At 49.9% G+C, this 14,109-nt stretch overlaps 1 protein-coding gene across 1 annotated transcript; it reads left to right on the forward strand.

The window, feature by feature from the left end:
• The first annotated feature begins 668 nt into the window (after nucleotides 1–668).
• Nucleotides 669–6,352, forward strand: CLDN25 (claudin 25). The gene has a single exon (XM_070078459.1). It carries the CDS (start codon nucleotides 4,858–4,860, stop codon nucleotides 5,545–5,547), a length of 690 nt encoding a protein of 229 aa, XP_069934560.1. The 5' UTR covers nucleotides 669–4,857; the 3' UTR covers nucleotides 5,548–6,352.
• Nucleotides 6,353–14,109: the final 7,757 nt, after the last annotated feature.

Here is a 14,109-nt window from a genome sequence, read left to right on the forward strand (position 1 = left end):
CAGTGGTCTCATACAGTGTTTATGTGTTTTCCCTGTTTTGCTGTTTTTCTGTAATAAATATGCACTACTTTTATTTTTTAAAAAAGTATTTTATGATAATTGACCCCAAGTAAATGCTGACCCTAATGTCCCTGCCAGTTTTAAGTATGTGTGAAACAATCTCATCTTAGTAAAAAAGGCAGCTTCGTTATCCTGTACCATGAATAAAGGCAATGAAACTGGTGTTGAGACGAGAAGCATTGAAGGACAGTCAAGGCACCTGTTTGGTAGACTTGCCAGCCCTTGAATTCTAAATGGCACTAAGAATGAATGCCTGGTGACAAGGAGCAACCTACAGATGAAATTCCTTAAAATTTGTATTGCATATGTATTGAACGATTACTACATCATAGGTGCTGGGCTAGGTCTGAGGACCCAAAGGAGTGAATAAATAATCACAGAAAGACTAATAATTACTACTTTAAAGGCAGATGAGGTGTGGACCCACATTACTTCAAAAAGTTTGTGGAAAATGGAATAAAAAAGATAAATATTTTGGTACAAAATTTTAAATTTATGCATACTCATAACGTGAATTTCCATGAAATTTTGAAACCTCATATGCAAGAGTTTCGAAAGTTTTTGCACTGAAATAAGCATCTTTCAATTCCATTTCCCATGAACTTTTTGAAGCTCCCTGATACAGTCATAGAGAAAGGAAGGACTCTGAGTTAAAGATGAGTAAGTAGTCACTTGGGATGTCAGCATCCCACATTTGAGTGCCTGTGTTACAGTACCAGCTCTGCTTCCAATTCCAGCTTCCTGCTAATGCACAAACCTTGGAGGCAGCAGGTGATGGTTCAATTACTTGGATCCCTGTCACTCACACGGGAGGCCTGGATGGAGGTCCTGGCTCCTGGCTTTGGCCTGGTCTGGTCCCAACTGTTGTGGGCATTTGGGGAGTGAACCAGTAGATTATTGGAAGGTCTTTCTCTGCCTCTGTCTCTGTCTCTCTCAAATATTTGAAAGTTAGAGTTTCACAGAGAGAGAAGGAGAGGCAGAGAGAGAGAGAGGTCTTCTATCTGCTGGTTCACTCCCCAAATGGTCGGAACTGGGCTGATCTGAAGCCAGGAGCCAGGAGCTTCTTCTGGGTCTCCCACATGGGTGCAGGGGCCCAAGGACTTGGACCATCTTCTACTGCTTTCCCAGGCCATAGCAGAGAGCTGCATTGGAAGTGGAGCAGCAGGACTCAGCCGGGACTTGAACTGGCACCCATATGGGATGCAGGCACTGTGGTGTCAGCTTTCTCTGCTGTGCCACAGTGCCAGTGGCTAGGGATGCAGGCTTTTTTTTGACAGGCAGAGTTCGACAGTGAGAGAGACAGATAGAAAGGTCTTCCTTCCGTTGGTTCACCCCCCCCAAATGGCCACTATGGCCAGCATGCTGCAGCTGGTGCGCCATGCCGATCCAAAGCCAGGAGCCAGGTGCTTCTCCTGGTCTCCCATGCGGGTGCAGGGCCCAAGCACTTGGGCCATCCTCCACTGCCCTCCCGGGCCACAGCAGAGAGCTGGACTGGAAGAGGAGCAACCGGGACAGAATCTGGTGCCCCAACCGGGACTAGAACCTGGGTGCCGGCACCACAGGTGGAGGATTAGCCTAGTGAGCCGCGGTGCCGGCCAGATGCAGACATCTTAACTAGGCTACACACTCTAAAATTCACCATTTTATTCATTCATTCATTTGTGTTTCCCAATGCGTAGATGTTTGTAAACCACCAGGAAGGTAGAGAAATAGGAACAATTTCCACAAAGATTCTTTGCAACATATCATGGCTCACACATAATGAGACATACCCTTCTTCAGGAAGTAGTGTATCAAACATACAAGTCTGGCCAGGGATAGTATAAGCAGATGGCATTTCCGAATTTGGATAGTATTTGCTCTCATGTTGATTAGCACATGTGATTGAAGCTACAGTTTGAAGGAGTATCCCATTTGCTTCAAAATAGAATGCATGAAACAAGACTGGTGTGAGTGGGTCATTCTTTAAATGTATTTATACGAAAGGCAGAGAGAAAGATCTTCCATTGCTGGCTCATTCCCCAAATGGCCACAACAGCCAGGGCTAGTCCAGGCCAAAGCCAGGAGCATGGAATTCCATCTGTGTCTCCCAGAAGGGTAGCAAGAGCCCAAGCATTGGGCCATCTTCTGCTGCTTTTCCTGGCATATTAGCAGGGAGCTGGATCAGAAGTGGAGCAGCTGGGACTTGACCTGTGCTCTGATATGGAATGCCGGAGTTGCAGGCACCCTGGCTTAACCTGCTATACCACAGCACTAGGCCTGAGTGGGTCATTTTTGAAGCTTAGCAATGAAATATCGGAATTTTTTTTATATCATTTGCTCTATTTTCTGTAATCAAATACAAAAGGGAAAAAAAGCATTCCAGAGGATACTGCTTGCCTCTGTCATATAACTGATAACCTTAAGATTCTTCCTTCTCAAGAAATGCATCCTTCTTGGCAACCGGCCCATACCTCTGCTTCCACTTGGTATTTGCCATGTGCTGTGCAGTAGGCTACATTATAAACAGGCCAACACCCAGATCAGCGACTTGTGACTTCAGCATCATAAACTCAGTCTTCTATGTTCTGCCACAACGACAGACTCTTACCCACATGCTTGATGTCTCCAGGGTGCAGGGCACGGCAGAAGAAACTGCTGCAGCCCAGAGACAAGAGCATGTAGTCCCAGTGCAAGCTGCCTGGTGCAGAGGTGGGATCTGTTGCCTGTCAGCTGGGGTCCTAGGCAAGTAACCTAACTTGCATCGCCCAGTGGCAGCAGGAAAACTAAACACAGATAAAGAGTCTCGACGAACGTCTGGCATTTAGCCGCTCTCAGAAAACATAGAAGTATTTCTGTCCTGTCAGAACCTGCCACCTGGCAGCGGCAGCAGCAAACTCAGATGAAAGCTGGTTTGGTTCCACCTATTTATAGCATTGTCCTAGCCCCACCAGGGGCTATGCACTGGGACATTTTCACGTTTTGTTAGAAAATAATAATATTTGTGGGTCTCTCTGTTTATAAAAATTTTAAATGATAAATTTATAAAATACATAGATAAGAACAAATAAGGGAATGAAAACTACCTAAAATCCTACCACCAAAAAAATCCATGGTCAACATTTTGTGGTAACACACATACATACACATTCATACTTTATATTTTAAGATTTATTTATTTGAAAGACAGTTACAGAGAGAGTGGGAAAGAGAGAGAGTGCTGATTCACTTCTCAAATGGCCACCATGGCTGGGGCTGGGCCATGCTGAAGTCAGGAGCCAGGAGCTTCTTCCAGGTCTCCCACATGGGTGGAAGGGGTCAAACACTTGGGTCAGCTTCTGCTGCTTTCCTGAGCACATTAGCAGGGAGCTGAATCAGAAGCGGAGCAGCTGGGCTTTGAACCAGCACCCACATAGGATATCAGCACTGTAGGCAGCTTTTAACCATTATGCCACAACACTCGTCACAACACCTGCTGTTTAAAAAAAAGAGCTTCATCTTCTTCCCGTATTTTTTTTTTTTTTCATTTATTTGAAAGGCAGAGAGACACAAATATACTGAAACAGAGACAGGTCTTCCACCCACTGGTTCACTTCCCAAATGCTCTCAACAGCCCAGGCTGGGACTGGGAATTCAATACTGGTCTCCCATGTAGGTGGCAGGGACCCACAAACTTGAGCATCACCTGCTGCCTTACTGAGTGCACAGTAGCAGGAAACTGGAATTGGAAGTGGAACCAGGACTCAAATCCAGATACTCAAATATATCCTAACTGCTGTGCCAGACACCTGCATCCTGCCCCACCATATAGACACTTTCTTATGAAAAAGAAATTGTATTCTATAGATTGCTTTGCTTGCTCATCCGCTTTTCTCATCTAACAACATATCAACATTGTTCATGGCATTTCAATTTCTTCCACAACATCATTTTACAAAGGCTACCTGGTGGCCGGCGCCGCGGCTCAACAGGCTCATCCTCCACCTGCAGTGCCTGCACACCGGGTTCTAGTCCCGATCGGGGCGCCGGATTCTGTCCCGGTTGCTCCTCTTCCAGGCCAGCTCTCTGCTGTGGCCTGGGATTGCAGTGGAGAATGTCCCAAGTGCTTGGGCCCTGCATCCACATGGGAGACCAGGAGAAGTACCTGACTCCTGGCTTCGGATCAGCATGGTGAGCCGATCACAGCGCACCTGCCGGAGCGGCCACTGGGGAGTGAACCAACGGTAAAGGAAGACCTTTCTCTCTGTCTCTCTCTCTCTCTCACTGTCCACTCTGCCTGTCAAAAAAAAAAAAAAAAAAGGCTGCCTGGTATTAACCAAAATTTATAATTAACAATATTTCAATGGACATTTTCATAAACCATTGTATATAATCACAAGCACATAGATGCATTTCTGGAGATAAGGTGCTGGACCAAAGCATGAATATATTTAAAAGTACGGAACATGAAAAAGTCATTTACCCTCCAGAAAGATTCTATCAATGTGTGTTTCCAGAACATCATCCTTTGATCTCAGAGCTGGAGAGCTATTTAAACTTTAAGCATATAAATTATTCTTCAAATATATATTGATGGCTTACTGGCTGGCTTTTTGCCACTCCTGGGACCCTCCCCTTGGTTCCACACCCACATTCAGTCTTGGACACACCCCCTAAATCCAAACAGTGTCAAGTCCCTGGCACCTGCCTCAGCTGCTGCCCAGGAGACTAACACGGGAACGCTCTGCACACGTGAAAGAGCTTTGACGCAAGCCTCTGAAAAGCAGTCCCCGAGGCCCCTCTCCTCCTTCTCCCTTTGCCTGTGTGGCAGGAACAACCATGGCCTGGAGCTTCTGTGGCAAAGTCCAGCTTGGAGGACTGCTGCTCTCTCTCTTTGGCTGGGTCTGCTCATGCGTCAGCACCGCCCTGCCCCAGTGGAAGACTCTCAATCTGGAACTGAACGAGATGGAGACCTGGATCATGGGGCTCTGGGAGGCCTGCGTGACTCAGGAGGAGGTCGCCACTGTGTGCAAGGCCTTTGAGTCCTTCCTGTCTCTGCCCCTGGAGCTCCAGGTATCCCGCATCCTCATGGTAGCCTCCCACGTGCTGGGACTGCTGGGGCTTCTCCTCTCTGCCTGTGGGTTGGAATGCTTCCAGTTTCACAAGATGAAATGGGTTTGCAAGAGGCAGCTTTGCCTTTTGGGAGGGACCTTGGAGGTATCAGCTTCAGCCACCACCCTCTTTCCAGTCTCCTGGGTGGCCTACGGCACGATCCGAGACTTCTGGGATGACAGTGTGCCTGAGATTGTGCCTCGGTGGGAGTTTGGAGATGCCCTCTTCCTGGGCTGGGCTGCTGGGGTTGGCCTTGCTCTTGGTGGACTACTCCTCATCTTCTCAGCCTGCCTGGGGAAAGAAGATGTACCTTCTCCCTGGCTGGCTGGGCCCACAGCCCCTCCACTCTGTGCTCCCATGCAGGACTCAGACGGCTCCTTCCACCTCACACCAAGACCTAGGAGCCTGGTCATCTAGGACTGGCTCCTGTCAGGGGGGTCTCTGGACAAAGGAAGGTCAGCAGAGCCCTTCCTCTTCCTCACCCTCCATCACTTCATATTTGTGGGCTTCATTCTAGGGGTGGTGCTCACCCTCCAATTTGTCAACTTTGGGATGAAAAATCAGAGAAAATGTCTAATAAACACAGTTTTCTTACTGGAGATTTTATTCATATAGAAATACTTTTAAACTCATAATATTACTTGTATACTTGATCTTTTTATTACTGAGGACAACGGATTGCAAAATTGCATCCATCAGAGAAAATATGATGTGAAGAGACACTGTAAGTAGAGCCAGGAAAGCAGACAAATGTGCCTTGGTAAAGGAAAATGAAGAACTGGCCTAGAATAGTCCCTTAAGGTAGAAATTCTTGGGGCCAGCTCTGTGGCACCAATATCCCATATGGGCACCAGTTCGAGTCCTAGCTGCTCCACTTCCAATCTAGCTCTCTGCTAATGGCCTGGGAAAGCAGTGGAAGATGGCCCAAGTGCTTGGGCCCATGCACCCATGTGGGAGACCCAGAAACTCCTGGCTCCTGGCTCCTGGCCCCCGCCCATCCACTGGTTCACTCCTCAAATGACCACAACAGCCAGGGTTGGGCCAGGCCAAAGCCAGGAACCAGTAACTCCATTCAGGTTTCCCATGTGGTTGGCAGGTGTCCAAGTAGCAAGCAGCTACTGAGCATCCAGGACTCAAACCAGTACTCTGATGTGGGATGCTGGTGTATAAATGGCAGCTTAACTGCTATACCACAGCACTGCCACCCACTCCTTTGTAGATTCTTTTTAAAAAAAAAAAAAGATTGGCCGGCGCCGTGGTTCAATAGGCTAATCCTCCGCCTGTGGCGCCAGCACACTGGATTCTAGTCCCGGTTGGGGCACCGGATTCTGTCCCAGTTGCTCCTCTTCCAGTCCAGCTCTCTGCTGTGGCCCGGGAGGGCAGTGGAGGATGGCCCAAGTGCTTGGGCCCTGCACCCGCATGGGAGACCAGGAGAAGCACCTGGCTCCTGGCTTTGGATCAGCGCGGTGCGCCAGCTGCAGTGGCCATTGGGGGGTGAACCAATGGAAAAAGGGAAGACCTTTCTCTCGGTCTCTCTCTCTCACTGTCCACTCTGCCTGTCTAAAAATTAAAAAAAAATATTTATTTATTTGAAAGTCAGAGTTACAGAAAGAGGGAGAGAGAGAGAGAGAGATGAGAGATCTTCCATCTGCTGGTTCACTCCCCAGCTGGCCGCAACAGCAGGAGCTGAACCAGGCTAAAGCCAGGAGCTTCATCTGGGTCTCCCACATGGGTAGCAGGGGACCAAAATCTTGTGCCATCTTCTGTTGCTTTCCCCAGGCCATTAACAAGGAGCTGGATAGGAGATGGTGCAGGTGGGACATGAACCATCACCCATAGGGGATGCCCAGCATTGCAGGCAGCAGTTTTACCCTCTACAGCACAACAGCAGCCCCTGGAGATTCTTTCTTTATCCCAAAGGGGAGACATAGTCTTGTTTCTGTGAGCTATCTTTGTATCAGAAGACAATGGTTAGCGAGAGTGAGTGGTGGGGTAGCCACCCTCCTGGTTTGCCAGGGACTGGGTACTTTCAGTGCTAAAACTAGGAAAGTTTTGAGTGTGCCCCCGTATTGCTCAACATGATCATGCGAGATGTCTCTCCCCACATGCACAATTATAGTATACATGCCTTCAGTTTTTTTGTTTTTTTTTTTTGACAGGCAGAGTTAGACAGAGAGAGAGACAGAGAGAAAGGTCTTCCTTCCATTGGTTCACCCCTCAAATGGCCACTATGGCCAGTGCGCTGAGCTGATCCGAAGCCAGGAGCCAGGTGCTTCCTCCTGATCTCCCATGCGGGTGCAGGGCCCAAGCACTTGGGCCATCCTCCACTGCCTTCCCAGGTCACATCAGAGAGCTGGACTGGAAGAGGAGCAACCGGGACAGAATCTGGCACCCCAACCGGGACTAGAACCTGGGCTGCCGGCGCTGCAGGTGGAGGATTAGCCTAGTGAGCCGCGGTGTCAGCCAAATGCCTTCAGTTTTAGCCCAAATGGCAGCAGCCTTACGCAGGCTGTGGCTGCATAGGAAGTCCCTTTCAAATAACTCAAGTTCCTTTGCTTGCCCTACCTGCACTGGCAGGTTCTCTTCTTACAACCCCACCCCAGCTGTTCCTCAGGCATTTCTGCAAGTCCTCAAGGAGGAGCCTCATGTTACTCATGAACCTGTCTGTCAGCTGCAATCACTCTGCATATCCACCCTGTTCTCCTAAAGACCATCCGTTCCCCCCACTTCCATAATCACTTGAAGACTCACCAAAGACCCAGCCAGCAAGTTCCACCAGGAGGACAGCTATTGTCATTGGTCAGTTCCCACTGTCCCCAAATAGGTCACTTCAGGTTCAGAGGTCTCACAGTGTCGGCCAGACTCTCCCTCCCCCAGGTGTAGCTGCACATTCCCAGCTCAGCCCTGAGGTCCCACAATGCCTTGTGCCTCTTGATGAAACAGCCCTGGGATCGTGAAGTAGCTACTGCTCATGCCAACACAAGGATAAGCAAATTCATCAAAGCAGCCCAGGCCAGATCCTTCCTTAGAGAGGTACCACATAGGGGCCGGCGTTGTAGCATAGAGGGTACAGCCGCCACCTGCAATGCTCACTTCCTATTTGGGTACCAGCTTGTGTCCTGGCTGCTCTACTTCCCATCCAGCTCCCTGCTAATGGCCTGGGAAAAGCATCAGAAGATGGTCCAATGTCTGGGCCCCTGTCACCCATGTGGGAGACCTGGGTGATGCTCCTGGCTCCTGGCTTCGGGGCCTGGCCCAGCCCAGGCTGTTGAGGCCACTTGGAGATTGAACCAGCGGTTGGAAGACCTCTCTGTGAAACCATCCCCTTCAAATAAACAAATATTTAAAAAAAGATTTATTTATTTACTTGAAAGCCAGAGTTATATGGAGAGAGAAGGAGAGGCAGAGAGAGAGAGAGGTCTTCCATCCGCTGGTTCATTCCCCAGATGGCTGCAATGGCTGGAGCTGCGCTGATCCGAAGCCAGGAGCTTCTTCCAGGTCTAACACATGGGTGAAGGGACCCAAGCACTTGAGCCATCTTCCACTGCTCCACCAGGTGCATTAGCAAGAAGCTGGATCAGAAGTGGAACAGCTGGGACTTGAACTGGCATTCATCTGGGATGCCAGCATTGCAGGTGGCAGCTTTACCTGCTACACCACAGCACCGGCCCAACTGACCTTTTGACACAGAGTAGGCTTCTCTGGGGTCATCGTTTCTCTGGAAATGTCCTTTCCTTTTCTTTTTTTTTTTTTTTTTCAGGCATAGATAGACAGAGAGAGAGACAGAGAGAAAGGTTTTCCTTCTGTTGGTTCACTCCCCAAATGGCCGCTACGGCTGGCCCTGTGCCGATCCGAAACCAGGAGCCAGGTGCTTCCTCCTGGTCTCCCATGTGGGTGCAGGGCCCAAGCACTTGGGCCATCCTCCACTGCACTCCCTGGCCACAGCAGAGAGCTGGCCTGGAAGAGGGGCAATCGGGATAGAATCCGGCGCCCCGACTGGGACTAGAACCCGGTGTGCCGGTGCTGCTAGGCGGAGGATTAGCCTAGTGAACCGCGGCGCCGGCCTTTCCTTTTCTTCATGCTATTTTGACTGGGGTGGGAGTTGGGCACAGTGGTTAAGACACTGCTTGGAATGCCTGCATCCCATCGTGGAGTGCCTGGCTGCAGTTCCAGATTCTGCCTCTGATCCAACTTCCTGCCAAGGCCCATCCTGGAGACAATGGTGTTGGCTTAAAAACTTGGGTCCCTGCCTCACACCTGGGAGACCTGGATTGAGTTCCAGGCTCTGGACTTCAGCATGGCCTAATTCCAGCTGCTGTAGGCATTTGGGGAGTGAACCTGCAATCTACCTTTCAAATAAAAAGGAAAAATTGATACAGAAAAATTTTTTTAAAAATTTAAATGAAACATATCCAAATAACCAGTAGGTAAACACCTCTGAGTATATAGGGAGACGTTTGCTGGCTTTCTCTGTTAAGTCAGAAATCTGCTTTCGAAGCCCTTTGGGTCCAGTTTCAGTCAGGGTAAGGCTCACATATCTAAGTGTTTTCTTGCCCCCACAGTGTTTACAGGAAGGAGCCATCTGTCACTCATCCATCTGACCATTAGTCTTCCATTTAACAACGATTTATGAAGCACCTGCCAGGTGCCTGGCCCTATGCTAGGAGCCAAGGAGAAAACGGGAAGACAGAATGTCTCCCCTCTCCTTATTCAGGCAAGTAAGGGAGAGAGAGACATGTGGAAAACCTCTCAGGAAAGTGCCAGTTGTAACTGACACATGACAGATGGGGCAACTGGAGGAGTGTGACCTAGACAGGGATCCTGGACCCTAAGAACCCGAAGGACGGACTTGCTTCCTGGGAGATAAAGGCTGGGCCAGAGGAAAATGTATAAGCTGAGGCTGGTGCAGCAAAGAGCAGACCTTGCAGGGCCTGGAGGCCACGGTGAGCAACACTGTCTCCGTTCTGAGGACCACATGAAGCCACAGCATAAGAGGAGCTCACCTGCCACCCCCAGTTGATGGCAGCAGTAACCTGCTCAGCCTCTGCCAACAGCCTGGCCCTGTGCAGTTTCCCTATTAGAGTCGTGTAGAGTTTAAGAGCTTACAAATGATGCTCACACATCTTGGTGGCTTCCTTGAACATATCTTGAAATGCTTTATTTTTATTTATTCTATTTATTTGAGAGCTCCAGAGAAAGAGAGAGAGAGAAAGAGAGAGAGATGATCACCAATCCTCTGGCTCATTGCTCAAATGCCAATGATGGCCAGGGCTGGACCAGGCCAAAGCTGGGATCTAGGAACTCAATCCAGGTCTCCCACATGGGTGGCAGGGACTCAGGTGTGTGGGCATCACTTGTTGCCTCCCAGGGTGCACATTAGCAGGAAGCTGGAGTTGGAGGCAGCGCTGGGACTCAAACCCAGGCACTCCAATATGGGATGTGGGCACCACAAGTGGTGTCAGCCACTGTGCCAAACATCCACCCCCTGATCTTGAAATGTTTTTGACATCAAGAGAGAAGATATTGCTATATTCATTTTGCTTAATGAGGAAATTCAGATTAGGGGAATTTAGGCCACACGTTCAAGGCAGGAATGTGGGTGAGTCAGGACTTGAACCCAGGGGTGTGATGCCATGACTGTCTTCATCTCAGCCTGCGGCTCCGTGGGTGGACAAGCCACCAGATCAAGGGAAACACCAGCACTGAAACAGCGGGGAGAAAACCAAAACCTACCAGGAGAACCCTCCTCGGTGCTTATGTTGATGTCCAAACAGGGTGTTTGTTGCCAGGTGGCCCACCTGCTCCTGCCAGTGCCTTGCAGCCCTCACCCTGATCCAGTGTCTGCAGGCGCTGCTGTGTTTCCACCAGTGGGTGACTACGGTTTCCTCTACAGAAAAAGGGGGCAGGGCAGGGGAGAGAAACACAAAACTACAGGTTAAGAAAATGTACTGTCTTCCCTGTCGCTCCCCCTCTTCGCGGAGGAACGACACAGGACCCCGTGCTGTTCTTTTGTCTGCTCGGCCCTCCCCGGGTTTGCTGCTGGTTCTTCCCGGGTTGGCTACCGATCCTTCCACCTCCGTGGAAGGGCGGTTCCCCCTGCCACTTTCCCCACTTCCGCGGGGGAGCGGCACACCGCCAGCCGGCTCTCTCGGGGGCTGCACAGATGTTCCTCAGGTGTTCCTTCAGATAGATGTTCCTTGATGCATTCCGTCTCTCTCCTCCTTTATAGTCCTCTTCCGCCAATCCCAACTCTGCTACCCACATGCCGAGTACGCTGCTCTCCTCCAATCAGGAGCAGGTCCTGCTGTTTATTGGTTGAACTGGAGGCAGCTGTGTAGAAGCTGTTTCCTCCTCTCCCAGCGCCATATTGTGGGAGAGCAGATGCATAGAATAAGTCTTAATTCCAGTAACAGTCTAGTCCGAGTTGCTCCCCACACTTCCCAACTCTCCTTTTAAAAGACACAAAGGCATTTTGTTTTCACATGGGCAAGGATGAGAACCATCACTAACTCCCAAGTAGGCACCAGCATGTCATCCCCAGAAAGGAATGTTCTCTAAAGTCTGGTAGGAATCCCCTGTTAGAGAAAGAGTCTGAGGAAGGAGACACTATGCAGCTACAAGCACTATGGTTTTAAATCCACCTGCTTGGAACATGGAAATAATGAGAAAGAAAAAAACCCACTAACTGAATCAGCTTCAACAGATTTATGACAAATTATTCTAACACTGGAAGCATTTCTTTATCGTGATTATCCATGGAAAGGTATGGAATCAAAGGTGATAGAAAGCCAGCGCCACGGCTCACTAGGCTAATCCTCCGTCTTGCGGCGCCGGCACACCGGGTTCTAGTCCCGGTCGGGGTGCCGGATTCTGTCCTGGTTGCCCCTCTTCCAGGCCAGCTCTCTGCTGTGGCCAGGGAGTGCAGTGGAGGATGGCCCAAGTGCTTGGGCCCTGCACCCCATGGGAGACCAGGAGAAGCACCTGGCTCCTGCCATCGGATCAGCGCGGTGTGCTGGCCACAGCGTGCTGGCCGCAGTGGCCATTGGAGGGTGAACCAACGGCAAAGGAAGACCTTTCTCTCTGTCTCTCTCTCTCACTGTCCACTCTGCCTGTCCAAAAAAAAAAAAAAAAAAAAAAAAAGGTGATAGAAAAAGGAAGGGACATGAAGCAATCAATATTTCAAGTCAAAAGCTTTGATTATGAAAAGGACTCTAGGAAAGTGGCTGAGGGACTCACCGAAGCTGACGCAGTGAGAACTGGATGCGACTCTGCACTCCCTTCTCCACCAGGCAGCCTGTCTTTGGTTCTGAAGATTCCACCATCAGGAAGGTCACTGCTAAACACTCCTCTGTGACTCTTCTGAACCTCGAGAGTGGCCCTAGGGAAGAAGCCCTAGGGAAACCTGTGGTGGGTTGGATTCATCTGGGATAGGAGGAAAGGCAAAAACAATTCCATGGGCTTGTGGCCAGGAGCTGTGCCTTTCCCGTCAGGGCTAGGGCAGTAAGAAACTCAGTTAAATGTTTGCTTCCAGCAGCCTGCTCTAACAGGAACCTGGAGCTCCCTTTTCACTCGATCCATGGGTTTTTCAAGCCAGCCATTTTTCTCGTGACCGTATCTGTGTTTATAAGACTTGGAATTCTGAAGTCTCAGAGACATGTTCCATGGGTGACATGGGCCTCACATTCTCCAGGGCAAAGCTAAACATACTGCTGCCAAGGAGTCAACTTTGCACTCCATAGCCCAGAGCAGAGAAGCTTCCAGACTGATTAGGTGAGCATCCCCGGAAGGGTGCTGTGATGTTCTCTACCTGTGTCCCCTGCGAGGGATGGACAGATGGACCTCCATTCACAGGTCAGAGTTGTTCCCAGGAGGAAAGACTGGTACCTGAGGTACATCCCCTCTCACCCCTGCTGAGCTGCAGAAAGGTCCAGGGCCCACGCGTGCTGTCACCAGCGTGGAGCCCGAGGAAGCCCTTGGGAAGGCCTGATCCGCTTGTGGAAGTCTAGAGATGGGTGGCCGCTGCCGCTGGAGCAGCCTGCAGGCAGGACAGTGGCAGGCCTGCACCTCTGCCTTTAACTGGGGCAAGGCAGTGAGCCCTGCAGCCCGGTGGACGCTGGGGAAGGCTGTCCTGGTGATAGTGTCCCAGAGCACGGGAAGACAAGGGGAATGAGGAGGGCAGGAGCTGACAGGGATGGAGAGGGATCAGCCAGAAAACCCAGAAACCATCAGGGAATGAAACATGGAGCTTTCCTACAGGATTCCTGAAAAGCCTATAAAATACCCTCTAAAAGCTAATGATTAGATCCCTGATCTAACAGAAAGCAGTGAATCCAGAGAATACTACAAGTTTGTTTTTTTTTTTAAATGTAAAAATGTTCTGTGCCTGCTTCTCCCATAAACTTTCCTCTCTAGAGGAACCAAGTTGGGGCTGATAAGAAGGAATGGGGGCTGGCACTGTGGTGTAGCCAATAGAGCCACTGCCTGCAGTGCCGGCATCCCATAGGGACGCTGGTTCTAATCCCAGCTGCTCTACTTCCGATCCAGCTCTCTGCTGTGGCCTGGGAAAGCAGTAGAAGATGGCCCAACTCCTTGGGCCCCTGCACCTGTGTAGGGGACCCAGAAGAAGCTCCTGGCTTCAGATAGGCTCAGCTCTGGTTTGTACGGCCATTTTGAGAGTGAACCAGAGGATGGAAGACCCCCCTACTCAACGCCGCCCACTCTGCCTCTGCCTCTCTGTAACTCTGCCTTTCAAATAAATAAATAAATAAATCTTAAAAAACAAAAAGATAAAAGAAGGAATGGAAGAGAGGAAGAAATCCTATGGCCCCTTGCTAACTTCTTGAGTCTGAACTTCAGGGTGAGGCCTGGACTAAGGGCAGGGGAGAAGCATCCAAACAAGTGGGTGAAAGGGAACTGGCTACAAACTGCTCTGAACTCTGCAATTCTGGTTTTATATTCACTTGTGACAATAAAGCCACG

This window comes from Oryctolagus cuniculus, chromosome 1, assembly GCF_964237555.1.
Source record: "Oryctolagus cuniculus chromosome 1, mOryCun1.1, whole genome shotgun sequence".
NCBI lineage: Eukaryota > Metazoa > Chordata > Mammalia > Lagomorpha > Leporidae > Oryctolagus > Oryctolagus cuniculus.

Coding starts and splice junctions, on each gene's coding strand:
- CLDN25 (XM_070078459.1), top strand. CDS start 4,858: ATGGCCTGGAGCTTCTGTGGCAAAGTCCAGCTTGGAGGACTGCTGCTC.